The sequence below is a fragment of the Diceros bicornis genome, chromosome 38 (assembly GCF_020826845.1).
Source record: "Diceros bicornis minor isolate mBicDic1 chromosome 38, mDicBic1.mat.cur, whole genome shotgun sequence".
NCBI lineage: Eukaryota > Metazoa > Chordata > Mammalia > Perissodactyla > Rhinocerotidae > Diceros > Diceros bicornis.
This window is the reverse complement of record NC_080777.1, coordinates 25,350,534-25,378,186: the sequence shown is the minus strand read 5'-3', so window position 1 is coordinate 25,378,186 and position 27,653 is coordinate 25,350,534. Positions and strand designations below refer to the sequence as shown.

Here is a 27,653-nt window from a genome sequence, read left to right as displayed (position 1 = left end):
TCTACACATTTAGAACAGATAAAGCAACCTCTTAGAAATTTTTTTTTTCTTCGAGAAGTTACCTTGTGGAAGAAGACTAATGTCTTTTATCTCCTTCGTGAAAATAAGACTAAATGAAACAAGTATTTAACATAATTTTGAAAGGTACTCTGCCTGCCTTTTGGATTTTATTTCATGCTTCTCTCTATAGTGGCATTCTATAGAAATGTGCTCTCTTTTTTCATTATAATTGCTTTTGTCATGTGAATTTATATCATGTGATTTATATGTTAGACTCCCTAACAGCCAGTGAAATCCTGGGATATTTTCTGTATTTATTTTTCAGTAGCTAATTTTAGGAGAGATAATTTATGAATGTACCTTTAAATTAAGAAGACAACTTGAGATCTTAGAATTAAACATAATGAATATAACTGAAAAGATAGTCATTTATTTTTAACAATGAGCACATTGCCCCGTTGTGTAATTTTAGATCATGAAAATTAGTCCCCAGTGGGAAGTTCCTTCAATTGCCACAACACACACACACACACACACACACACACACACACACGCATTTGCTATGAATCAACAGTAGCATGTTTGACAAAATGTGGTTACAGTTTTCATTTAGGAGCTTCAGGCTGTCAAGCACTGTGCTAGGAACAGAGCATAGAGTCCTGAACTAAATTGATGCTCAATGGACTTCATGAAATTTAAAATCAAGTGTTGTTTTAAATATATAAATACAAACAGAAAAAAGTCATGTGAAGGACATTGATGGAGAATCAAAAAAACTAATGTGGGAGTCTGATCTTGTCTAGATTGTGTGTGATAAGGGGGTGAGAAAAGTCTCAAAAAACTCAAGATTTTGACCTGAGAGCTGAAAGACGTATGTGAGTTAACTAGGCAAAATGAAATTGGAAAGGAAGGTGAAGATTTTTCAATCCTCTTAAAGAGCACAGCAAAGGCCCTGGAATATTCTAAGGACTGAAAGTTCTTTGGAAAGAATGACCTTTAAAATAAGGGTGGAAAGGTCATCAAGAGCCAAATGATGTAGTACCTTCTAGGTTGTAATAGAATTGTTGTCTTTGTTGTGAAAATAGCTGCACAGTTCAAGAATTTCAAAGTGAGTGGGTTTGGGATGGGTTGAGGGTGCATGGGATTGGTATATTAGATGTGCCTTGAGACAAATGATCCTGGCGATATTGTTTTAGGTGAATTGGAACGGGGCAAAAATGAAGGGAAGGAGACCAGTTGGGAGGCTTGACCAGGTCAGAGAGCGGGAATGGAGTTAGAATGAGATCTAGACAAACTCAAAATCTATTTGTGGATCAGGAGGTCTTACTGACCAATTATACTTAGGTAATGTGAAAGGAAGATGTAAAGAGTTTCTCCAGGATTTTTGGTGTGTGTTACTGGGGAAGTCAATTTTCCTTTTAGACATAGTACTCACAACGTGCCTTTGAGGCATCCATGTGAAGCAGTGGAGATCTAAAACAGAATCTCAGAGATACAATATTGATCTGGGCTAGAGATACAACACAGGAAGTCATTGGTTTATTACCGATAATAAGTTGAAGTTGAAACACAGATGAAATTACCTAAGATGGGTATATAGCCAGGTACTTGTGAAATGCTTTCCTCCAGATCATTTCTATTGAGCTCTGTGGTTACAAGTTTAACAACTTGTATATAACTACATTCAGGAAGGCTGTAAACAATAAAATTCTTTCCAGTGTTTCCGTTTGGATCCAATAGAAAGAAATATAAATACTTAAGTTCAAAAAATAAAACAGTTATACCAAGGAGGAGCAGAGTATGTATAAAATATTTGGTAGTTTCATTTATTCATTAACATACTTATTGAGCCCCAACAGGCATATAAACAAATAAGTTCTATAAAATGTTACAAACACTCATCAAGGAGATTGTGGTGAAGGCAGGTTGGGGTGTAGGACGTTCCAAGCAGAGGGAGAAGTTGAGCAAAGTTATAAAAGTATGAAATAGCCTCACTTGCTCAGGGAACTGTATAAAATTCGGTGTGGACGAAGCTGTGGCTGAATTCAAGATGGAGATAGGAATACAGTAGGTACAAAACAGACCAGTAGCCAGAGTCCAAATTATGATGCTTCATAGAATATAATGAGGATTTTGGATGTTATTATTTAGGCAACAGAAATTTGGCATTTTAGAAAGAATCCTCTGGCCTTAATGTGGAAGATAATTCAGAAATGAACCCAACTAAGTCTGATATCAGTTATGAGACTTTTTTAATAGTTCGAGAAAAAAATCATAAAAATCAAATTGATGTGTTATAAATGGAAATGAAGAGCACCATCAGAGACATGAAAGGTTTTTGTGTACTGTGAACTAAGTTTATCCAGTGTGTCACAGCTAAGAAAACTCCTAATGCTAATCTTGCAGTAGAAAGATCTTTCCACCAGTGGTAACTGTCCGCATACTCTCCTCTCCTTACTGGTCACATCAGTCTCTTTTCCTGTGAGCAATCATTGACACCAAGGAGAGATATACAGTGACAAGTAAAAAGACAGCAAGGAAAGAGTAAGCCAAATATTAAGCATTCTGGAAATGGAGTCATGTAAAAAAACTGATGAAAAAAATGGTAATATTAACTTGCACAATAAGAAAAAAACTTAGCATAATTAAAATCAATTATAACTGGTGGAGTGAACAGGCCTGACTCAGTGCAAGTAGGAAAGTCTTCCTACACTTCTTCAAATCCATGCATCCTCCTTCTGATCCATGCTGATCAGATGAAACCTTGGGCAGGTTCCATAGTTTTTCTAGTCTCTTCAATTGCAAAGCAAATCTCTGTTTAGTATTTAAGAAATTATGATTAATATATACACATATATAGATTTAAAATTCTCATCCAATTTAAGGCTTTAGTTTGTCCTCAGCTCAGAACTCCATGGGGCAGGGAATCATTGTGGGGGCTCTCTACTATTTCTACCTGCTCTCTTATTTGATGGCAGCTGATTTGGGCCCCTGCAGGGCTGAGGAGGCACAGGGAAGGAAGTGAAGTTAGTGTCTGGGATGAAGTTGCCTGACGGGCTCAAGTTGCCTGGTGTTGGGTTGCTCTGCCTGGCAGATATGAGCAGGGCTGTTGTGGTCCTCCTGAGGCCTCAGGCTGAAGCTCCCTGGTTGCCTCAGTGCCTCAGGCTGGCCACTAGGGCTCTGACCCGGACTCTGGGCTTCTGAGGTCCCCCGTTTGTTGCGGTGCCATTTCCCCTTCAGGCACATAGCCTTCCTGAGTGTAAACTTTTTTAAAATGATGGTAGGTTTCGTTCTTTAAGGTCTTTATCTGGTTCCCAGAAGGCAAGTACCTTTGTCTTAAAACTGGCATAATTGTGGCTTGCTCTCATCTCAGCCCTCTTTCTGTTTGCTGTGCTCTCTCCTCATTTTCACGTTTTAGGCATTAGCCAAACACAGTCTCTATGTCTGAGCCAGGCTCTCTAAGTGGTTCCTTTGAGCCCTTCTCACTTACCCTGAAGTGATGAGAGAAGTACCAGGGCACCTCGAACATCTCTATACAGAGGAGTTTCCATTGCTTCTATTTCTTCCACCTGCTCCCCTCCTACCACTTTTATATAGCCTGGAGATGGATGGTGAACTAATGATAACAAGACCTATTACTTAATGTCAGCACATAGACAATAGCTGATCTAGAGCCTCGCTTTGTGATGTGGAGGTATTTTACATCACTGTAATGTTTTAAGCATTTGGGACCTCAAGGAAAATTAAGAAAGACTCGCGATTTTATAGCCAGTGTTATAAAATAATTGGAAATTACGGGTAGCCAGATTTCAAATTGCCTTTCTACTACATAGATCTCTTCATGGAAGAATAAGCTGCTTTAGGAAGCTCTGAGTTCTTTTTCACTGGACACCATTCAAGGAAGTTTCAATGATGACCTATTAATATCAGGGTCTGTTTCATGGGTGTGTGATCTGTGCAGTTGGACAGAGCTGCCCAATTAGAAGGGCCTGTTCTTGTTTTAATGTTCTGATGGATGTCACCTTCTTGAAATTGTTAATAATTTGTTAATAAGAGGCCCTGCATTTTCATTTTGCACTGGTTCCTGCAAATTATGTGGCCAGTCCTGAATAATATTGTTGTACTGTGTGGGTTGGGAGACTAGAATTTAGATGATTGAAAATGCCCTTCCTTTTAGTTTTATTAACATAAAGACAGTGTTAATACCAATGAACATCGTTAACAAGCGTGTGTGTTTACGAACTATTTAATATACTTTACAGTTTTTGAACATAATTATTATAGTAAAAAAATAAGCTTGTCACTTTTTCATTGATTCTGTAGGTTTGTAATATGTTTTATTCTTACCAGTAACTTTTCTTCCATAAAATATTGTATGATCAATATTCAATATTCAAGGATTACTATAAACATTAGTTTTACTTCTTAAACTTACCAGAAAATTGAGAGAGCACAATTACATTTAGAAAAATGATCTCTAAAAGTCATTGGTACATCTTCATATAATGATGCGGTATTCTGTTAATGTAAACATCCTTCTTGCTAGAGAAATTCTGAGTGCTGTCTTTTTTCCCTTTAATGGAATTCAGTATAATTGACTTTCATTTTAATTCATTTTTTCTTGGAAGGGAAACATCTGGGAACAGATTTTACGAATACCCTTCATCTTGGAAATAATTAATGCCGTTCCCTTCATTATCTCAGTAAGTCCTAAAAGAATCTTTAAAATAAATAATTTTATCATTAGTCTTAAGTAAAGTCTTTAAATCTAAATGCTAATAAATAATATATTAGGTCAGATAAGTGAATTTCTCTTTGGTTAGAATCATGGTGTTAAAAAATAGTCAAATCAGTTGGATAACTGGATTGTGAAATTAAATGAAAACTAATGAGATTTAGTACAATAGCAAAATGAAATGCTTTTTAGAAATATATGCTCTAAAGGTGCCATTTAAACAAGTGTCAATGTTGTCTAAACTGACTAGAAATTAATCACTCCATTTCTTGTGTGTATGCTGGAATTAAACAACAAAAAAGAAATCAAGTGGAACTGAGTATTTATAAACGTTTCTCCTGCTGAGAGTATTTTTATCTCTAGTTTAATAATAGGATTTACTAAGTCCAGTTCTCTCTTTCGTAAGAAAGTTGCCAGCAGCCCAACAACCAGCAATTTGTTTCTTCATCACTGTACTGTGGAGTACCAATTCCACGATGATCCTGTTCAACTGTGGTCCCATAAATATGTAACCAGCACTTTCCCATTGCAAAATCAGACTTTAATCTCTGTTTGATAGAGGTATAATAATGTCTGTTGGGAATGTGCTTTCTAACACTCTATTTGAGTTTTATTCGGAAAATTATGAAAATAAGTAGATATTATCTGAAGCTGTTGCTCACTTTTGAAAATTATTTTAATTTGAGTGATTTATCTAGAGGAGCAACTAAATTAGATAACCAGGCTAAGTAAAATTCCAATTGAATATGGTTCCCCACTGCCACTTAAAATATTTGAATCCAAAGAGAGGAAGTGGTAATGTTATAAAATGGCAAATCCTTATCTCCTTTTTCCTACTTTTCACCCCAACTTGCAGAGAAGAGAGAGGTGATGTCTGTTATAAACTGTCACACTAAAGATTTAACGATAGAATTAGCATAGTTATAGCTGACTCCCAGTGAGAGCTTATTATTTTCTTTCTGCTTCTACAATAATTTCCCAAAGAATTTTCCCCTAAGTAAGACTTAGATAATGAATGAAAAGATCATATCTGCTTCTTGCATTTCATTAATGAGTTTAAAGTATTTGTCACGTTTTAAATCATTATACTATCTTTCATAACTTTTGTTTTGCATTTCTTTTCAATCGGTTGGATATGATTTCTTGCTTTGAGACAAAAGTTTAGTTTTGATTTGTTTTTCAGATATTCTGGCCTTCCTTAAGGAATCTATTTGTTCCGGTCTTTCTAAACTGTTGGCTTGCCAAACACGCCTTGGAAAATATGATTGTAAGTATAAAAGTCAAGTGCAAATATAAAAATATTTTTCACTCCTCCATTATTTCTTACTTACTTTCAATGCTCAGATTAAACACAGAGAGAAGATGATGTGAGGTTTTAGTCTTGTACTTCCTCATTTTGCTTTCTTCCATAAAATATGAGCACATACTATTCGAATTTATTTAGTTATAATTAAACTTCTAAATATTTTGTTTTTAAACTGCTTTCAAATTAATTTAGTATCTTAGTAAATAGATTTATTTAAATGTTGGTAAAAATGAAAGAGTTTTGGTAAGATACTGTTAAATAATTAAAGTGATGTGTTGCATAAATGTCTAAGCTAATAGACTTGAAGTCTGCTTGTATCCTAATCAGAATGAAAACTTATAAAATGCCCATATTGTGAAGTCACTACCTTTGTAAGACCCTATGACCTGGTAAACAAAGTGGTTCAGATTTTCCAGATATCACCAAACCAAAGCTCACTGCTATTTGGACCAGTCCAACTAGTGAGCCAGTCTTCTGAAGACAAATAGCCTCTCTTCCAAGGCAATCTGTTGACGCATAATGGGACCCCTGGTTTTCAGGGTTCGGTTGGTAATGTTGTCAAAGTTTTCTTAACTGTGGGTAGTTTCACATTCCATAAAAATCTATGGGTTTTATAAGGCTCCGTACTGGAGCTGGAAGCCCCTCATTTAAAGTCATCTTTTTAGATTGGGTTGGGCTGGGTTGTGAGAGAGATATTAGGAGGGAGAAAGGGAATCTGGAAATAAGAGATGCAGAACTCGGAGATGTGCCACAGTTGCATTTTGCTCAAGGCTGACCCTGTTGGGGAGGACTGATTTATAACTATGACCAAAACATGCTTACTATAGGCTTCAGTACTTGTAAGTGAGCTGTAAGACATTTGCTGTTTAGTCCTTCATTCTACAGATGTTAATATGATTCCACCATAAGCTAAGTACTCTGATATGATAAGTGAATGATTTAACTTCTTTGCTAATTTCTTCATCTTCAAAAGAGAATAAAAGTACCTACATTACAGACTTGCTGTGAGAATTAAATGAAATTGCACATACATACATATATATGTATGTGTGTGTGTGTATGTTTATATATATATATATATAATATTGTATCTAATATAAACATAGTAAGGGCTCAGTGTTGTTAATTTTACTACATGGAAATTAAATTTGTTTAGAGGTGAACTTGTTTTTCTTTTAAAAAATTGTGAAATTATGACAAAAGTTTTGACCAAAAGGAATATTTGAATAGCATTTGAGTATTCACAACCAGATGAATGTTTCTAAACATTTATATTAAGTAACCACTGGAGTCTCATGAAAGTATGTGGCCAAAGGATGGGAGAATGTAGCAAGTGGAGTGGTTTGCAGAAACACTGGGCTGTCTTAACTGTCCAAAAATAAAACCGTTTCACTAAATATAGATTGCCTAAATTGCTAATGAAAAACATACGCCAGGAAAAAATAAACCTCTTGGCTAATTTGTGTTATTAGTTGTTGGAAAAAATAACGTAACCAAGAGAGGAATCATTAGTCAGTCATCGTGAGTAAAAGCAGTGCTTTGCAATATTAATTTAGGATTCAATTTCTGTTGTATTTCTATATTTTGCTTCTCTTCCTCTCGCTGGTTGCTGAAATTTTATTCATTTTTCTGCTCTTTAACATTGCTGTCTGAAGAAAGTAGGGGATGAGAGGTAAAATTTTAGTCAACTTAGTTTTTTGTTTTCAAAAACAGTTCTGCTTAAATGTGTGGTAGAGAGAGATAAAATAATGGATGGTTGAGATTTTATGTTGGTGAAGTTATTTATCTCATGTAATACTGATTTTAAGACTGTTAAAACTTTATTATAAAAAATTTGAGATGAACAGAAAACTATAAGGTAAAAAATTATGAAAACCTACAAATCTACCATACAGACTAAATACTGGTAATAATTAATATCCTTCTAATATTTTCTGTGAAAAACCATGCACACATATGATACATGAAATTATGTTGTATGTTCAATTTTATAATTTGACTTTTTTGTCATACACTCGTGTGTAATGGACAAGTTCCTGTGTCATTAAATATCCCTTTTCAAATCATTTTTAATGAAGGCATTTGAATCTACTGTATAGTTTTGATCAATTTATTTAACCATTGTCATTGCATATTTTAGTCATTTTAATACTAATGAACATTCAGTATTTCACACTGTTATAATTTTGCAATAAAGATGAACATACATAAATATTGATTTCTGTCTCTGATGATTTTCATGTGGTTAATGTTTAGAAATTATGTTATTGAGTAAATATTCATTAAGTGAATGAATGAATGAAATAGAAAGGAGATACTTATGAATTTTGACTCATAGTACCAAATTACCCTCAAGAAATTTGTAACAATTACATGAGCAGTATCGTATGTAAGTGCTCATTTTTTTGTGTAAAAATATTTTGCATAAACAGCAGTGGGTATTATTATTTTTTAATATCTTTCAAATGGAAAGTTAAAAAGTATGTCTTGAATTTACATTTCTCTTAGTGTTAATGAAATTAAACTTAAAAAATTTGTTCATTGGCTATTTAATTTTTTTGTTTTTATGATACATTGTCTGACATAATTCATGTTATTTTTCCTGATTCAGAGAATGAGATAGGATTGTAGTTTCACCTACTATTACTTTCCCCTTAATTGAATTTATTGTTTTCTGATTTTTTTTTTTTCTTTTAATGAGGAAGATTAGCCCCGAGACAATATCCATTGCCAATCCTTCCCTTTTTGCTGAGGAAGATTGGCCCTGGGCTAACATCCGTGCCCATCTTTCACTACTTTATATGGGATGCCGCCACGGCATGGCTTGATAAGTGGTATGTAGGTACGTGTCCAGGATCTGAAACTGTGAACCCTGGGCCGCTGAAGCAGAGCATTTGAACTTAACCACTATGCCACCAGGTCAGCCCCTATTTTCTGATTTTTAAAATTAGAATTTCACATAAGAAATCATGCTTTCCATGGAGGGCTTTTGGGGAGTTAGTGCAACATCTCTACAGATGTTTGTAAGGCGAGTAAACTGAAATTTGGTGCTTTGGTGATCTCCCATAGTATTATCTTTGTCATATGAATGCTATAATAAGATATATTTAGAACTAGGCAAAAATGAAAATTTGCTGCTATATCCATTTAAAGTATATGTATTGAATATGCACAAGATTGTTGAAATATAACATATAGTAGTAAATGTAATAAAATTCATGAACATTTAGTGTGTATCAAAATTTAAATATACTTTTTCTGTATTATTTTAGAATGATCTACACAGAGCCATTCAGCGCACACAGTCTGCAATGTTTAATCAAGTTTTGATTTTAATATCTACATTACTATGCCTTATCTTCACCTGGTAAGATTGTACATATCAGCATTTTTATTACATTTCATTTAATTATAGTTTCTAAAAAAACAATATTATAAATCATTTTGATTTAGAGTTGGCTAAAATAAATAATAGATAAATATTCGCTATAAAATGTGGTGAACCATCTACAGAAATCAAAGTAAAATTCTTACTTCAGTCTTACAGAAAAAACAAGAAAGCGCATCTATCCTTTGGTATTGATATTTACTGCAAACCTGACGTTTTCCGAAATGCTGTAAACAACCAAATCATAAGAATTTTCACTGCATGTCATAGTTGTCAAACAAGAATTTTTCCTTGAAACCTCTGACATAGAGGTGCCCCTATCTTTCTACAATCTTCAGAGCAGAAACACTATTGAGAAAACTGTCACTGCCCATCACTGTCGCTGCCTGTGGCTTCTCTCCAGATGTTTTAGTGTGCAATCAGGTAGAAAGCAAGGGCAGATCTCCTGACAGTGCAAGGCAGGGTCTGGTACTTTGCTTTATTGTAGAAAACAGTTATTTCTTCTTTTGGAAAGTCCCACTTTGACAATTATAGAGTAGTCCAATGTGAAATGGTGCGCTGCACATATGGATTCATGCAGATCCTTAACTGGAGAAAAACATGTGAAAATCAAAAAATGAGGTTGAATGATATATCTGTTTGTCAGGAGTCTTCGATATTATATGTAATTGTGTTTTCGCCTGGATTTGACCTATTGAGAAAGAGAAAAAGCTAATTAGGAAGTTCTAAAACAGGAAGAATGCACTCATACACTAGTATAACTGAACTAGATATGAATATAGCTATAGACACATGTTATGTAAATATACATGGAGATATATAGGTATGACAACTACTTTGCATCAGTACTATGCAGTTAATATTTCTTAAATAGATTAAAAGTATGTTTTATTGGATACTTTTATATTTTAATAAAACCTATTTTAGGGCATGTAATGTCTTTAAATATAAAAGATTCCTCTAAAATTGACAGAATGCCATCTTATCGTTTAAATTTTTTTTTTTTACTTTTCACAAACTGTTTTTATTGCTCACCTAGTAATTATCTAACTGCATAAATATGAAATACAGCAATGACTTCCCAAGTCACTAAAATTCGTAATTTTAAAATAATGACATCATTTGAAGAATTTTGGAGTTTTTTCATTTTACTTAAAGAAAAGTACTTAAAATTAAAAATGTTTGCATACGTATGCACATGCTAATATTTCAGTTGCTGAAAAATTACAAAAAGTAAAATGAATGCTTTCTAAATATTATATGTAGTCAAAGTAAATTTAGTAAAGAGGAAATTGAAATATCAATGCTAAAATAAGGACAAATTATTTTTATATGATGACACCTAACTTAGTACTTTTGTTATGGAAGCATCCTCGTCACGATGAACCATCTGTAGTGGTCTCTCTGTTTGCTCTTATTTTCTGCTATATGTCTACTTCTTGAGTAGTTTTTATTTTCGAAGGAAGCAACTTGACTAATTTTGCCACTTTGTTATGCCAAGGGATACGACAGTGCTAGATAAAAGGTTTTCATGATCTATATGAAATTTCTGTTATGCAATTTATTCATTATTTAAATCATTTGTGTTCCACTGTTTGTTTTATTTGCAATTATAGTTGCTTTTGTTCTTTTTGTTGTGTGTATATGTATTTCAATTTTTGACATCTGAGTGGCAGTTTTGACAGGTATCATCTAATGTTACAGTTGTCACCAACATGTGGATATGAGTCTGTCTCTTAACATGCAATTATTATATAGAGTTATGTTTAGATACATAAAATATTATTGTTTTTAATTATATGTACATTAATACATTTACATTAATATATTTTTAAATTATAATATCTAGAATGATGAAACCAAAGTTTGATTTCTTTGTATATTCTTCTTTAGCATAACAAGAAAAATGTCTTCATAAATCATGATCATCATAGTAAGGTAGAATAAGTCTAATTTGAATTCACCATAAAAAATGTAGTCATCTATGAGAAAAATATAAACAATGTTATATTAGTTATATCATACAGGCTGTTTTAACCACGAGTTATACCACAGACACTATGAAATACAAATATACACAAAGGTACAGTAACTTAAATGAACAGAAATGTCTACGCAGTCTGTCCAAAACTGTTACATCAGCTTAATGCTGTTAGAGACTGAATTTCCTTGTACCTTGTTTTCTGCCATTCTTAAAACATGGTTTCCATCTCATGGTTCAATATGGCTGCTCTAGTGTTGCAATTACATCCTAACTCCAGCCTGAAGGAAAGAAGAAGATAAGACAGAACCCAGAAATTGCATGCATAAGAAATTGCATGCTGAAATTTGGTCATCTATCCACACATAGCTGAAACGGTGTCTGCAAAAATGTAGTCCTGCGGGGCAACGATATACCCAGCTGAATATAGTACTATCATGGGAAACAGAAAAACTAGATACTGTGGAACAATAAACAAACTCTGGCACTGATAAGTCATAAAATCCATATGTACATCATTTGTTTAAAACTGAGGGCTATCCTAGTTTAGAGCCCTTGGGCAACTTACTTAATTTACCTAGCCTTATTTTTCATGTCATTAAATGAGGATGATATTAATCTCCTTATAAGATTTTTGTTGTGTTTTTTTAATGAGGATTAAATTAGATATATTTATAAAATGTCTAGCAGAGAGCATAGCATATGGTGTGAACACTCCAAAAATTTAATTTTTTCTACTTGAAATATCCTCTTTATATAAGAGGATTAAATTATCATGTGAATCCCCAAAAACTAATTTACTCTAAAACCATAGTAACTTACTAATAATACTGTGAAACGGAACCAGGGTGCCTAAAATATTTAATAGGTAATATGAGAAAACATCTTCCTCTACTGTAATGTATTCAGGTTTTCTGCGCTTCCTACATTTTTTTAATATTTGTTTCCTCTACTTAGTCTCACTAGGTTAAGGATAGTGGTAACATCTTCCTCTCTCTCTGGTTACATTTAATACTTTTAATTTTATGGACACAGCATCGCAACATGCCCATGGCTGCAATCTGACTTCCTTTAGGGCAGTTTCTTTATTTGGTCTTAGAATAAGATGTTAAGTAGAAACAAGGGGAATGATAAGTAGGGGAAAGATTCTAGGCAGCAGATAAGGGAGTGACTGCTTTTTAAAGATAAAAGTAAAAACTATTTTTTAGACTATTTAGGAGTTTTTCTCCTATGAATAAAGATTCTATCATTTTTGGCCTACTCACTGAATATTGAGCCATATACCATGTCAGAAATTACCATTATTTTTCCTACCTGACCTATCAAAGAAGGATATCTCAGATATATGTGTATATATATATAAAATATATATATATTTGTGAATATGAATATATATGGAGAGAGTATATACGTGTACAATCTCACCACGTTATAACATATATATACACATATTATACATATACACATACATATATATATTTTACATCATGATGAGATTAGTCGTACTTAATTCCTCTTACATTTTATCATAGAGCAAGACTTTCAATGCTTGTCCAATTCAGAACTTTTAATATATACTTTATAATTTAAGCCCCAAAAGATTCAGGAACTATCTGATGAACTGGCTGTATTGTTCATGTACCTCACAATCTTAAAATTACCTGTTTTGGAAAGCTGCTATATGGCTTTAAAATGTGTCTTCTCTTCATCATTATTAACATTACAAAGAACTATCATTAAGCATCTGTCTACAAGAGACACGTGCTCAGTGCCAAACGGAAATAAAAATTAAGCTGCTAACCCTCTCTCTGTAGCGAATGTGCTCAGAATTGTTTTTTGTGTTATTGTAATGGAAGTGAACTCATCTTTCCACACGTTGGCTGTGTACTCCTCTTGATCAATAACGCACACTTCCAAGACAGCTGGGGATTGTGATTCAGCCTGTGTCTCTGTAACAAAGCAGAGGAAACTGGTACATCTGGGAATTACGTGCATGACTTTAGATTAATTATCAGCATATTCTAACCAATAATAAGTACTCTAATTTATAATGCATTTGGTGTTTCTAATTTTACACTAGTAGACATTTTGTGCCTAGTTTATGTCAAACTTTAATTTTTTATTTGAATATGTATATTTACATATTTTCATATTATTTCATAGAGTTGTAACATAAAGATCTATATTAGGTTAATGGATATTTTATGTTTTAGTCCAATGTAAAAAGTTCAATTCACCTCCTCAATCTTATTTAAGGTGAAAATAAATCCGTTTATTTATGGTTTAAAAATGGGATCTGGTTAAACATTATTAGCATGCTTAATTCAAAAGCATTTGGGATTTTCTTGCACATCTCTGATTAACACTTATTTGAATGCTGGATGCTTAAGTTCTTGAACTCTATTTACTGATTCAACTCTTAAGACAAAGAGCTGCTTGGGAAGTGGACAGTGGGAAGATAAGTACCATAGTTAGGAGAAAGTATTAGAACATGGTCTAATGATGTTACCACCGACATGATATTTGATTACTAGTTTTGTTTGATCACATTTGTTTTGCTTACATTATAAACGAATGACAGAAAGTGCATTTGTCTGAAGATCTGGCAACTGACTAACAACCCCCAGGTTTGTATTAAACTAGAACAAATAGAAAACTATTTGTCCCAATTAAATTTTGCCTAAGTGGGCTGCCAGATTTTAGGCAGTTAATTAGCCAAGAAAGGTAAATTCAAGTTGAGAAAAAGGAAAATATGGTTATTTAACATATAAATAATAATAATGTAATTATTATTAATATGAGAATCTAGGGAACATGGTTTTGAATTAAAATTCTGTATCAAGCAATATTGAAATATGAAAAAAATGTATAGTTATTTTCAAGCATGCAGATCCTGAGAATAATGGCTAACATTTCAGGTGGTTACTATGTCAGGCACTTTTCTGAGCACTTTATGTGTATTAAGTAATTTAATATTTAATAGCATATAAGGTAAATTCTATTGTCTTCATTTTATCGATGAAGAAATTGAGGCACAAAATAGTTAAGGAACTTGCACAAAGGAACAGCTAGTAGATCTGTTTAAATGTCCACTAATCTGTGGTCCCTGCTAAAACTTGAGGAAGAAATAAAGACATTACCTACAAAGGAATAAGAATCAATCTGATATCTATATTCTCATCTAAGCTAATAGTTTCTACAACACTTTTCCCAAGTTTCCAAGGAAAATTAATTTACAACCTAAAATTTGATAGAATGTAAACCATCATTGAATAAGAAGGGTAAGGTATAGTTAGCTTCAGACATAAAAGAACGTACAAAGTATGTTACCTACTACATATTAAGGATGTACTACAGAAATAAGACAAAAAAGATAAAGGAAAAGGAAATAAAATATAGTTTATGAGAAGCAATGGTACATGCAATAGCAACACACTGTTTCTGTCGCTGGGAAACCCCATTTTCACACTGCATTCTATCAGAAGTACAGTTGAAGGCTGGTCCAGGCAGAGGCGGAGACACTATTTTTATTTTCTCTGGCTTGGCCACCTAGGCAAGGGAGGTTTCCACTTAGAAGCTGGGGTGACGGAGTGAGAGAAAGCCAAAGTTGTCATACCACACCAACCTGGGACCAACTTCTAATCGTCTTTAGAAGAGAAGTCCTGTGGGAAAGACTCTGTGACATTAGTTTTATACCACTTGAGATGGTCAGACATGTATAAAGCAATCAGGTGATAATCTCAAAAATGAATACGCTTAGAGAATATGACACCTATGAGGTCTCCTTGAAAAAATTACTCTATGACGATCTAGCCAATTAAGAAATAAAACTAAGAAAAATAAAGACTTGATAAAAGAGATGAGAGAAGAGAGAAATCGGTTTAATTGTAAGAACAGACATGAATGCTCAGTTCCCAAAGAGATCCTAAAGTGTCACATAATAATAAGAATGATAGTTACTATTTATTTGTCTTACCTTTTTTGCTAGGCATTTTTTTAATGCTTTATGTATATTAAATTGTTTAGTTTTGCGCAACAACCTTCTGTGGTAGGTATTATTATTCTCATTTTACAGACAAGAAACAGAGGCACAAGACAGGTTAAACAAAAAGATAAACCTTAGTTTATCTAAGGTCCACAACTAGTAAGAAGCAGAGCTCGGATTTGGACCTAAGTGAATTGGTTCCAGAACCCACACGCTTAACCATCATAATATTATTTGTCTGATGTTCTAGAAGTTATTAACCTAGATATATAAAAATAATAATCAAACTAAAATAAATCAGATAGATTTATGATAATTTTCTCATTTCTATTATTGTGAATTTTTAAATTACTGTTTGAAGTAGAATTATAGTTTAATAAGACATTAAGGTGACAATCTCTTAATTTTTAATGACATTTTTGATTAACTATAAAAGAAAACTTTAGTCATTACTATCTCTTTTGTGTGAATCATTAGTAACCTCAAATTCAGAAAGTTTCTCATCTTTATTTTTTTTTAAATTTTAGCAAAAATAAATACAATACATTTAGATAAAATTACCACATATTCATGATTACGATTTGTTCAAATTATTTCCTTTTACTTGTTCATCCATCTCTCTTTCTATATTTCTGTGTATCTATAAAAATATAGATGCGATTATATCAAGTGATTATATATGGATATAAGATTATGTATGATTTTTTTCAACTTTCTTCTTTATATTTTCTGCTATGGTTTAAGTTTTCATGATGAATAGGTATAATTTTTGAAAACAAACAAAGTCACAAAAATTAAGGAATGTAAAAAGAGACACCAAAATTTAACACAAAATGCAAAATGCAATGATCGCATTCAATATAATTTGTATAATTTCCTCCCATTAGTCAAACGATTCTCATATTAAGTTTTTCAAAAATCCAAATTTTCCACCTTTCTCTCTCATTTATTCATTGAGTGTCAACTTTTAGATTGAAGCTCTTCTATGAGGTTTTCTTGAAGGCTATCTGAATGGTGGGAGATGCCCAAGCTTTATGCTTCTCAGTGTTGGAAAAAATTGTAAAATGTATAATGCTTCATTAATTATCAGTGTTTCATGCTAGATTTTTATGATATATAAGAACAAAGATTTAATTTTCCTTTCTTACCGTTTTATGTTGAGCATCTCTTATGGTTGGAAAATACAAGATGCTTAACAAATGTTTGCAACTGGTAGACAATAACATTCAGGGGTTAAAATCCCAGAGTGATATCCTTATCAATTGGAGATAAATATATTGTAAGCTAAGCAGGTTCAAGCCATATATTTTGAGAATGATCCTTTAAATACCCTCTTTTCACAGTTAACTTTGGTGTGAGGTCATGGAAGGAATCTTTATAATCATAACCTTCAATGCCAGTATGATTTTATGAAGACATACTGGGATTGTTATCTTCTACCAAAGAGATACAACTGGGTAGTAAAACTTCCACAACTTTTTAATTAAAAAGAAATACTCTTTGAAATAATTTTTATGAATTGCATACACATACCTCATAAATAGGAACTTCCCAATAAATCAAATTTTGGCTGTTAATTTTGTCTCAATATAACTTCTGAATTTTTGTCTTGAGAATTTTTCTTCCTTTAATTATAGAATTTGTAAAAGCAGAACGATGTAATAAAATTACTGAAACTATCACCTCCTATGTTGAGCTCAGAAACAAATTGACTAAATACTAGAGAGCATTGTAATACATGTGCTATCATGCTTTTCTCTTCCAATCATCTTTTAGGAGTTTTTAGGTTTTTTTCTACTTCTTGCTTTGATTTTTTTGGTTCTGAAATCTCACTTTTGCTTGTCCCATCCGACCTAAAATCAGATCCTCTCCTGAAAAGCAGACTCCTGAAAAGTCTGCTCATCATCTATTATTTTGAAATAAAGAAAATGCATGTTTGTGCATCAGAGTATAAGATGGCAAGTGGTCCCTTTTCCTGAATTACTAAATTGCAGTGTATATTGATTTTAGATCAACGGCTTATGGCATGATTCACTAACCTTTTTTGCATAGAGACAAAGACAATGCCCAAGAGAGTGAGAACTTTTTTTCAACAATAGAAAAACTAGATTTATCATTATTTCAAAAACAAAACTTCTCCCTAGAAAATATAAAATCCCAATATCTCAAATTATCTTAAATTCTATGGGAATATTAGGTTTTAGGCAGATACTCTACAGGAAATGAAAATGATTATTTGGAACAATTTAATTGGTATTCATTTAGTAAATACCAAAGTGCAAGTTGTGGGCTGATTTGAATGCTAATGTCTAAATTACAAGCATAAAATCAAAGTGTGAGATGCTTTCAGCACAGAATGCCATTGCTAATTAAATTTTTTCAGTAACTTTGCCATGGGATTTGTAGAGAGTGCATGGATATTTAAGGTTATTTATTTCTGCCATGTGACTTTTTTTTCTCTGAAAACATTTTGTTGTACAAATTGACATTTACCAGGTGGTGAAAAAGTTTACGATCTCAATATTTCCTCTCATTTAAATTAATATTTTTTGGGTAAACCTTGCCAAAACTTGAAAAATTTGTATAACTAAATGTATAGTTAACATTTTTTTTTTTTTTTTTGTGAGGAGATCAGCCCTGAGCTAACATCCGCCAATCCTCCTCCTTTTTTTTTTGCTGAGGAAGACGGCCCTGGGCTAACATTGGTGCCTATCTTCCTCTACTTTATATGGGACGCCACCACAGCACGGCTTACCAAGCAGTGCTTCTGTGCGCGCCCGGGATCTGAACCAGCGAACCCCGGGCCGCCGCAGCGGAGCGCGCGCACCCAACCGCCTGCGCCACCGGGCTGGCCCCTATAGTTAACATTTTAAAAGAAGCAAATTTTAAAACGCATTAAGTACAAGTGATTAGTAATTAAGGTGCTTTTGTTATTATATATAGGACCTGTTTAAGTAAGCAAACCAATTATGATTTTTCAGTCGTTTTAAAGAGGATAACATGAGAGTCTGTATTTTAAATCCTAATTAGATATTGTTCAGATTTTGTTTTAGGATTACGTAACACTGAAATTTTGTATGGATCTGTGTCAAAGATAACACTTAAGAATGTTTTGTAAAGAAGCGAACCTCACAGTAGACTCTTAAATCTAACATTCACGGAACATTTAAAAAATAGTCTATTTTTATTTAAAAAACCCCAAAACTTTAACATTGAAGCTTTAAAAAAAACTGTATTTAATTCATTTAAATTCTTTTAATATTTGAAATATATGCTTATCTAGTATAATTTTTCAGTGCCTGTATTATTTTTTCATTTTTAGTATTGCTTTTTTATGAATCAGCCATACTTTAACAAAAAATAGGTATGACTTTGTACTAGGGTATGTTTGACCAGATACAGGTTGGGGCTGAGATGTGTGGTAAGTCTCATGCTGCATCGGTTCAGCCCCAGCCAGACCTGCACTGGGAGCTTTGTCCTGAATGACTCCAGAAGCTTCCCAGTGCCAGGACGCCATCTTGCAATGCTAGTTCTTATGATTGCTAAGAGCCCAGGTCCATTAGTGCTGTGAATGGTGCACCTTGAGGCCATAACACACTTGGGTGCTCTCCCACCAGTCCTCTCAGCAGTGCGTGAGCACATTCTCCTCCAGGTCAGGACAAGTGTACACTGAGTTACATTACCTGCTGGCTCCTTCTTATGAGTGATGTGTGAGAAACCTTGACTAAAAATAGATAGCTTTACAATTGATGAAAAAGATTCTCCATTCTGGTTCAGTCTGTGCTTAAACCTTCATGTGCATTTCACTCGGGTGGTTCTTAACACAATCTTATTTTCTGTCACTTATTATGAACTTCCTGAGTGTCCATCTTAATGACAGCTGTTGTCACACCAGAGTGACTACAGAGTTGTTTTCTTCGCTAAGCGTTAGGGTGTGCTTGCTCTTTGGTATAATGGTAAAAATCATGAATTGGAACTGTATAATCCTGGGTTCATATTTTGCCTTTTCCGTTAATTAATTCCCTGAGTATACCTTCATATCATTTATTGAACACATAAATTTGTTAAGAGGGTAGATCTCCTGTTAAGGTTTCTTAATGCAATAATTTTTTTTTAAAGAAGTTGACAGTGTTAATGGCAAATTGGATGTAATGAGTGAGAGAAAGAGAAATTGAAGGATGACTGAGATTGCATTTTGGGAAACTGACTGAATGATAGTGCCATATGTGAGGATGAGGAAATCTGGAAAGGAACATAAGAGGAGAAGAAAGAATCCATCGTAGTTGAGATGCCTCCTAGAAACCTAAGGTGAGGTATTGACTAGCCATTTGTCTATAGGAGCCTAGAGTTCAGGAGAGGGGTTGGGACTAGGTGGTAAATTTGAAAATCATCAGGCTATGGGTAATCATTAAAGGCAGATGATTAGGAGGGGATGAACAAAGTGGAATTTTTTATTAAAAACAAAGGAAAACAAAAAACTTAACGAGATAGTAAGAAACATTGTATAAGAATAAATGGCACAATTTATAAGGAGACAAGATCTTCATTCACCTTTGTGTACAAAAAAGGTGGTAGTAAAATATATTAAGTAAAAACTAGTGAAATTGCAAGAATTTGATAAAAATAGCATTGTAGCAGAAGATTTTAATAAAGAATCACATTGCTAAAATGGATCTGTGAATATTTTTTATTTTCCACTTCTCCAAACATAGCCTTTTCTATACCTTCCAACCCAGATGGATGTCTATTTTAAACTACAGTCGACGTCAGAGCTTTTATAGTACATTTTCATTATAATAAAAGCATTTTCTTACCATCAAGCAACCAAATCTGTGCAGAATTCATACATCTTTTTAAATCATAAACTCTATTTTTTTCTCTTTTAAAATTCCTCCTCATATTTTCCTCCTGTTTTTCCCTTCTTATGAATTCTGCTCCTGTTACCTAACTCCTTAAATTGCTTAGACACTTTTGCATTTCAACTGACATTTAGAATATTTATACTCAGGATAATGTATCATTGCTGTTTTTCTCACAATTTCCTATTGGTAAATTCTGTAAATTATTTCATCGTATTATAATTTACCCTCCTTCTTGCCAATAGTCTTTGCCAATCCATTTTAATGTATTTTGATTCAGTGTTGAGAGACCCATTTCAGTCTTGCCCCTTTCTCTAGATTCATTGCTTAATGTAATACTGTCTCCCACGTTAGGGTTATATTAACTTTCACCAATATTTTGCTATGCAAATTTACAGAATATTTCTGATTATCCCTAATAATCCAGATTTGTTTGACTACTTACTACTCTTTTTTAGTTCCTGTCTCTCCATTGAATTATATTTATTATAGACATTTGCTATATCTTTATAGATAAGTTTTTGGTATTTATTTTTAGGTTCCTGGTTTGCTGGCAAATTGATTTTAGGATGTTCTAAATATCTCATTTGAATTTAATATAAGCTTGTTCCCTCTAGTGTGCCTACTGTGAAGGTGAAAACCCACTTTCAATCCCCTGCTTTGTAATTATCTTTTATATTGACAACTGAAGCTCGCCATTCTCCTTTCTTCAAGCAAAATATCCCCCAAGTGCTTTAACTTTTCTCCCCAGGGGCTTTTGGTTTGGTTGTCTTTCACTAAATCTTTTCTGTTTTATAATTATAAATTCAAACAAAGCCCATTGCTGAATAACCACAAAGACCAAGGTAATTTCTATAAATACATTTTGTAAATTATAAAGTGCTTTTTAAATACAAAGTAGTGTTTTGTTTTGTTTTGTTTTTTAAGGAAGACTGGCTCTGAGCTAATATCTGTGCCCATCTTCTTCCACTTTTTATGTGGGTCACTGTCACAGCATGGCTTGTTGATTGGTGAACAGGTCAGTACCCAGGATCCGAATCCCCAAACCCCGGGCTGCTGAAGTGGAGTGTGTGAACTTAATAACTATGCCACCGGGCCTGCCCCTAAAGTAGTGGTTTTTTTTCTTTTTATTTTTGTTTTTGTTTTTTGTGAGGAAGCTCAGCCCTGAGCTGACATTCATGCCAATCCTCCTCTTTTTTTGGTGAGGAGGACCAGATCTGGGCTAACATCCACGCCCATCCTCCTCCGCTTTATATGGGATGCCGCCACAGCATGGCTTGACAAGCAGTACGTTGGTGCACGCCAGGGATCCAAATGCAGGCCACTAGCAGTGGAGCCTGTGCACTTAACTGCTATGCCACGGGGCCGCCCTGTCTCAAGTAGTGTTTTTTATTGCCATACTTTAGGGGACAGATTTCTAATTTAGCAAAAAAAAAAAAATTGGTCATCCTAGGCTTTATTTCTCACAGGGGCATATGTATAAATAAAGCTATCTGGAGGGACTTTAGGGAAAGACAGAAATTCACTGGATTGGAATATATGTTGGTTGTGTCACTTTCTTGCTATGTGACTTTCATTAAATGATAGCCTCTCTGAGCCTTAATTTATTCATTTGTCAAATGGAGATAGAAACATAGTATATAAACTTCCACAAAAGGTTTGAGGCAGTTTTAAAGACAGACAAGAAATTTGGTCACTAAGACAGAAATAGAGGAAACAACAAAACAACAGAGTAGGGATGAAGTATAAACCTGATATGAAGCTTTTAGTCAGCTGAGGTAGTGGGAGAAATGTAATTTTACTTAGCCTTCATTATCAGAAAGAAGAAAGCATGTCACTTCCTCAGTGGAATTAATGTCCTCTTTCTGCCCCTTTCCTGCAGAATTCAGGAGTCTCATTCTGTAGGCAGAATGATATAGAGATGTAGATGATCGCTATAGAAGCACAATATATGTTATTTCTTATAAAAATTTTTATAAGGCAAAAATAGCATTGGCTTCCTGCCTATTCGCTTGATGTTGTCTAAGCCCTCATAATAGCCATGTGACACTCTGACGTATGAATTACTATTTCTAGTTTAGAGAGGAAACAAATAAGCTTCCAAGGAAGGAGGTAAACAATTTTTTGGCGATGCCAGCAACGAGCCCAGGTTTGTCTGACCAGGCTCTTCATCTTTTCTGTGCATAACAGGTCTTAACAGTTGCTTGAAAGCAATTCTTTCAGAGGACAGTGTGTTGTGGTACAAATTATGGTGCTTTGCAGGGTTCAGCTTTATCCTAGGAGATAAATTAGAACACATAGAGGAGTGGAAGGCAATTTATACTTTCACCTGACTTTATCCAACATAATTTTCCCTTTTTTTTTTCCCCCCAAAGCCCCAGTAGATAGTTGTATGTCACAGCTGCACATCCTTCTAGTTGCTGTATGTGGGACGCGGCCTCAGCATGGCCGGAGAAGCGGTGCGTCGGTGCGCGTCCGGGATCCAAACCCCAGGCCGCCAGTAGTGGAGCGCACCCACTTAACTGCTAAGCCACGGGCCGGTCCCCAACATAATTTTCTTTCCAGACATTTGATAGGAGTTAGAGAGAAGGTTATCAAGGTTCTTCTTGCCCTCCAGGACACGCCTCCTCTATCTGCTCATAGATGCCTGTGGCTTCCGAAACCATCTATAAGCTGATAACTTCAGCAGTCCAAAACAGTATTTTTGATTCTTCTCTCTTTCCGGGCATTTTTTTCCTCTATCTTCTCAATTATCCCACTGCTGACCCAGTCCCTTAGAAAAGTAGAATGCTTGGAGACATCTAGACTCCTCATCTGTCTTCATGCTGAGCATCCAATCTATCCGCAAGCCTGATTGGCTCTAGGCCACAGTCTCTCTGGGCTCCATCCACCTCTCTGTCTGCACCGTCCCTACTCATCAAACAGCCGTTCTCTCTTGTTCGGATGATCTGATCTGTCTGCTGACACCTTTGTTGTCTTACAGTATATTTCCACGGAGCAGTAAGAATGTTCTTACAAGTTTAATAACTTCCATTTGTTTCCCAAAGCACTTGGACCAAACAAACGAACATATTTGTGTGGCTCTCCATGGTCCGGCCCATACTTACCTCTCTGACCTCAACTGATACTGTCTTTCCTCTCAATCGCTGGGCTTCCACAGCACTGCTTTCCTCCTGTTCCTGGATATGGTGATGATTCTCGGCTTGTTTTTTTTTTAACTTAATGTTCTCTTTGCCTTGTATAAACTTCACTTAGCTTTTGGCCTCTTGAAGAACTTAGCTCATATGTTAAATCCTTAATGAACCCTTACTTACAACTCAATCAAGAGTCCTGACAATTCTGCTACACCATCTACCACCACTTGTTCTGTAATATATTAGCCTTCTGTTATCTTTGATCATTTGCCTTTATCAGAAATTAGGTTTTTATATTTTACTTATATAAAAATACATTATAGAATGAAACTAGTTTGTACGGTATATTTGAGGAAAAATATTTGACTGAAGATGTAAAAAATAAAAGTGATTTTAAGTTCAATTATATGGAAAGAGATTAATAATAATGGACACCTTGAGGGTTATTATTCTCTCCTGTACGAGCCATGTTTTACACCTTGCCACAAGTATTAGAAACATGTAGAAAAATTTTTTAGAGGTTTTTATTTCAGGTGGTTAAAAACAGGTTGTAGTAAAAGGATTGATGTTAAGAGAATCTTTTTCTCTTTACATTACTTAAGTAAAAGGTAATGTAGACAAATTGGTCACTTAGGAAAGACAGTACAGCTTAGTGAAATTTCATCTTATTTGGGACATTCACCCTAGTTAATTAGTAGCTAAATAGCTAATTCATCATTTAGTTCCCTAGATTGTAAATTTGGTTTACTTTTGGTACAGAGTAGGATTTAGAACATAGTGCCTAAATAAACTAAAGTTCCTTGAGGTAACTGGTTTCCTTCCTGACTATTTCTCTCTTAAATGAAACATCTAATTTCAACATTTTCTTAGAGAAGGCTTATATTATTTGCTTTCTACAAGGTTGAGGGGAAGGGATGAAAAACTTTATGTCCCCAGTGCTACCTTTTATGAATAGAGAGATCCTTGGTCAAGTATTTGACTCTTTCTTCCTAAGATGCTGCCTCTGTAGAGAGAGGAGTAGGCTAGATGAGTTGTTCTTAGCCAGTGTGCTGTGGTTTCCTGTACGCCCCAGAACATGCACAATGATGTCGTCAAAGCTGTATCATTTTATGACATCCATAATTGGTAAGCATGAGGGCAAATGCTGTGAGGATAATCTCTGTTAAATGAAAATTTTGAGCTGAATGGGTCTCATAATGAGAAAAAGTAAAGGAAATAGCATATTTTTTGTATATGTTGGATTCTAAAAATGCACTCTTTGCTTAGTTAATTTTTTTCCTCATGTCAAAAAAAATACAGTCAAAGAATTTCTTGAATGGTAGTATCTCTATTGCAATATTAATTTCTAGTTTAATCTCTTTGAGTATAAATAATCTGATATGATAAAGCTCTTACAAATTTTTTAAAAATTGAAGTCATAGGAGCAAAATGTACATTAGGTAAATGTTAACACAAATCATGATTTCCAGTAAATTTCTTTAGTTTGGAATGAGTCATTGACCTCCTGAAACTGCTCTTTGAACAAATATCATTGATCAGGAAAATGCTTGTAATTTCCGGTGAAAAAGAATAAATATTTACCTAGGAGACCATTTTACCTAGGTAGTGATATATTTGACATTAGCTTACTAGCAATTAAATACACCATCAACAGAAAGCTTAGTCAAATGCTCAAATAAGCCAATCAGATACTTATCAAGAGTGTTCTTACTCACATGGGGTTATATTTGTATATTTCAGATTTATCTGTGAATATGATACTCTTTGAAATAGATACAAATTCACTTAGCCATCTCTTAGAAAGGAGAAATTTTTCAATTGATTTTAAGCAGAAATTAAGTATTATGAGGGCCAGCCCCATGGCTTAGCAGTTAAGTGTGCGCTCTGCTGCTGGCGGCCCGGGTTTGGAACCCCCGGCGTGCACCGACGGACTGCTTCTCTGTCCATGCTGAGGCCGCGTCCCACATACAGCAACTAGAAGAATGTGCAGCTATGACATACAACTATCTATTGGGGCTTTGGGGGAAAAAACATAAATAAATAAATTTATTAAAAAAAAGAAATTAAGTATTATGAAAGTAAAAGTGCTATCATTATGACAAAGTTTTTCTGTTGCCAAACGTGACATTTTTAATATTACATTTTAAACATTAGATTCTAGTAAATGATTACATAAAAATAAATGTCTCTTTTGCTATGAGAGTAATTCCCACTGCTTACAATGTGAAGTAACATGTTAAGCTGTGTGTTCTCTTTTATTTTTAGTGGCTAATTAAATCTGGATCATTTGAGATAGAGTAAAATAAAGCCTTATTTTGTATCTTACTCAATTTCCAGAAACTGTTGACTAGAGACTGAATATTTGGGATCGGTCTTGTTACGTGGCAGTCACTGGCAAGGCATTCTCGTGGGAACACGTTAAATGAGTATAAATCAGCTTAAATTAACTAATATTTATTTGGTGCCATTTCTACTTCACCTGTGCAAAGACATATAAGTTGAATGTTCATCTTACTACTTCTTGATAACAAAAAAGAAATGCATTGCTGAATCAAACCTTTTCTGAGGAGAATTGGGATGTATACATATCTTATTTTTATCAACTCTTAATATGAACATACCTTTAAATATATAATGGGAATTAATGGTGAATAAAACTAATATTTTATTGGCTATGCACTTCACTTCTAAGAACCGAAATCAGAGAGGTAAAAAAGAAATTCAAGCAAAAAAAACGTAAATTGCAAAGAGGCAGGAGCTCACAACTTAGAAAATGCTTTAGGATTGTATTTAGTAGCTTTTCTAAATCCGTTTTTTCCTCTGCTCAGAGCTGTACTTCACTTGGATGATTTGCATGGGCAGTATCTTAAAGGTGATTTGTCAGCCTGGAGACTAAAAGTCTCATGTAAATATAGTTGCTGCTTGGGGCCATGGTAACCACTCAGAGTGTCAGCAGACATTTATTAATGAGCTCACCCCTACTCAATTTCATCACATCATTCATTCTCTTGCTTTAAATTCTTCATTTGGTTTTCAGAGTTTTCAGGGTAATATAAATTCCTTAGTGTTGTCTATAAAGTAATTTATGGTTAGTCCCTACTTACTTCACTGGCCTCATCTCCCCTTATTTTTCTTATTCTCAAGGCTGTACTGTAGACATATTGCACTATAGTAACGCTTTTCACAGTTGAGTTTTTTATGCAAAGTTCTGTTATATCTTCTTTGCAGTAGAAGTTACTTTGAACTGTTCATGACTTGATTTTGAAGCTTTTTCTTTTATCAAGAACACCCTTTTTTTTTTTTTTAAGTAAACTAATGGTTGAGAAGGAGAAGTACAAATAAAGAGGAAAGCAGAATAGGTGTGGTGCTTTTTTGTCTGTTTGTTTTGGAAAGTTAAACATTAAAAAGGGGGAAAACGGGAATACAGTCCTTAGATCTGTTGACCTTCTTCTATTACTGGGAATGCAGCAAAGATCTAGTTGGTAGAGATCTCAAATATTACAATGGGACTCAGAAAGCCAGTGTAAACCACTCCCAAAGTTAAAGTCAGAAAAATTTACATGAAGAATCATTTACATGTACATGGAATTTATCAGCATCTGTGTGGGCACGTGGGGGACATCTGTAGACCCACACTTACACACACTCCATAGGTGTCTGTGCGTGCGCGCACGCGCGCGCGCACACACACACACACACTCTTTTTACATCCATTGCAAGCCCATCCTTTTCTATAACCTATCATTAAATGATATAGTCTCTCAGTGATCAGTTCTCAGCCTTTTCATTTCTTTTCATATTTACCTCCTAGGAATATATCATATAGTTTAGCTATATTTTCTGTAATCCTATAAATATTTCAGTAGAGTGTGATATATACGTGTCCAGACAAGTTAAAATCCAGGAAAGGCTAATAAGCGTGTGACAGACTCTAATCGGGAACCCATGATCAGGCTATCACCAGTTTCAAGCATCAATATCTGTGTCAGCATCTTTACAAATTAACGTAAGCGGAATTAGAAATATTTTTCAAGACACGTGGTTGGCACAAAAGTGTTGTTTGATTATTTCTGCCCTTGCATAATTGGATTATAAGAATATGGTGGGCACAACAGCCCAACCCTTTAGGGAAGTGGTGCCTTAGGTCTAGAGACGCTTTCAAATCTGTTCCCACTTAACAGAGGTTTCTGTCATCTGATTCCAGAAGACTGCTAGCTGAACCTGCCCTTGGAACATTTTCACATTTCCCTGGTATGAACCTCTCT

General features: G+C 34.3%; 1 protein-coding gene across 5 annotated transcripts in view; it reads left to right on the top strand.

Moving 5' to 3' along the window:
* The window catches only part of KCNT2 (potassium sodium-activated channel subfamily T member 2), a 348,393-nt gene that overhangs the window by 106,675 nt on the left and 214,065 nt on the right, over positions 1 to 27,653 (top strand). For all 5 annotated transcript variants that reach the window (XM_058533726.1, XM_058533725.1, XM_058533723.1 and 2 more), the window contains 3 exons: positions 4,629 to 4,703; positions 5,919 to 6,002; positions 9,314 to 9,408. In XM_058533726.1, coding sequence (XP_058389709.1) covers positions 4,629 to 4,703; positions 5,919 to 6,002; positions 9,314 to 9,408 — 254 coding nt within the window. The remainder of the gene's footprint in view (positions 1 to 4,628; positions 4,704 to 5,918; positions 6,003 to 9,313; positions 9,409 to 27,653) is intronic.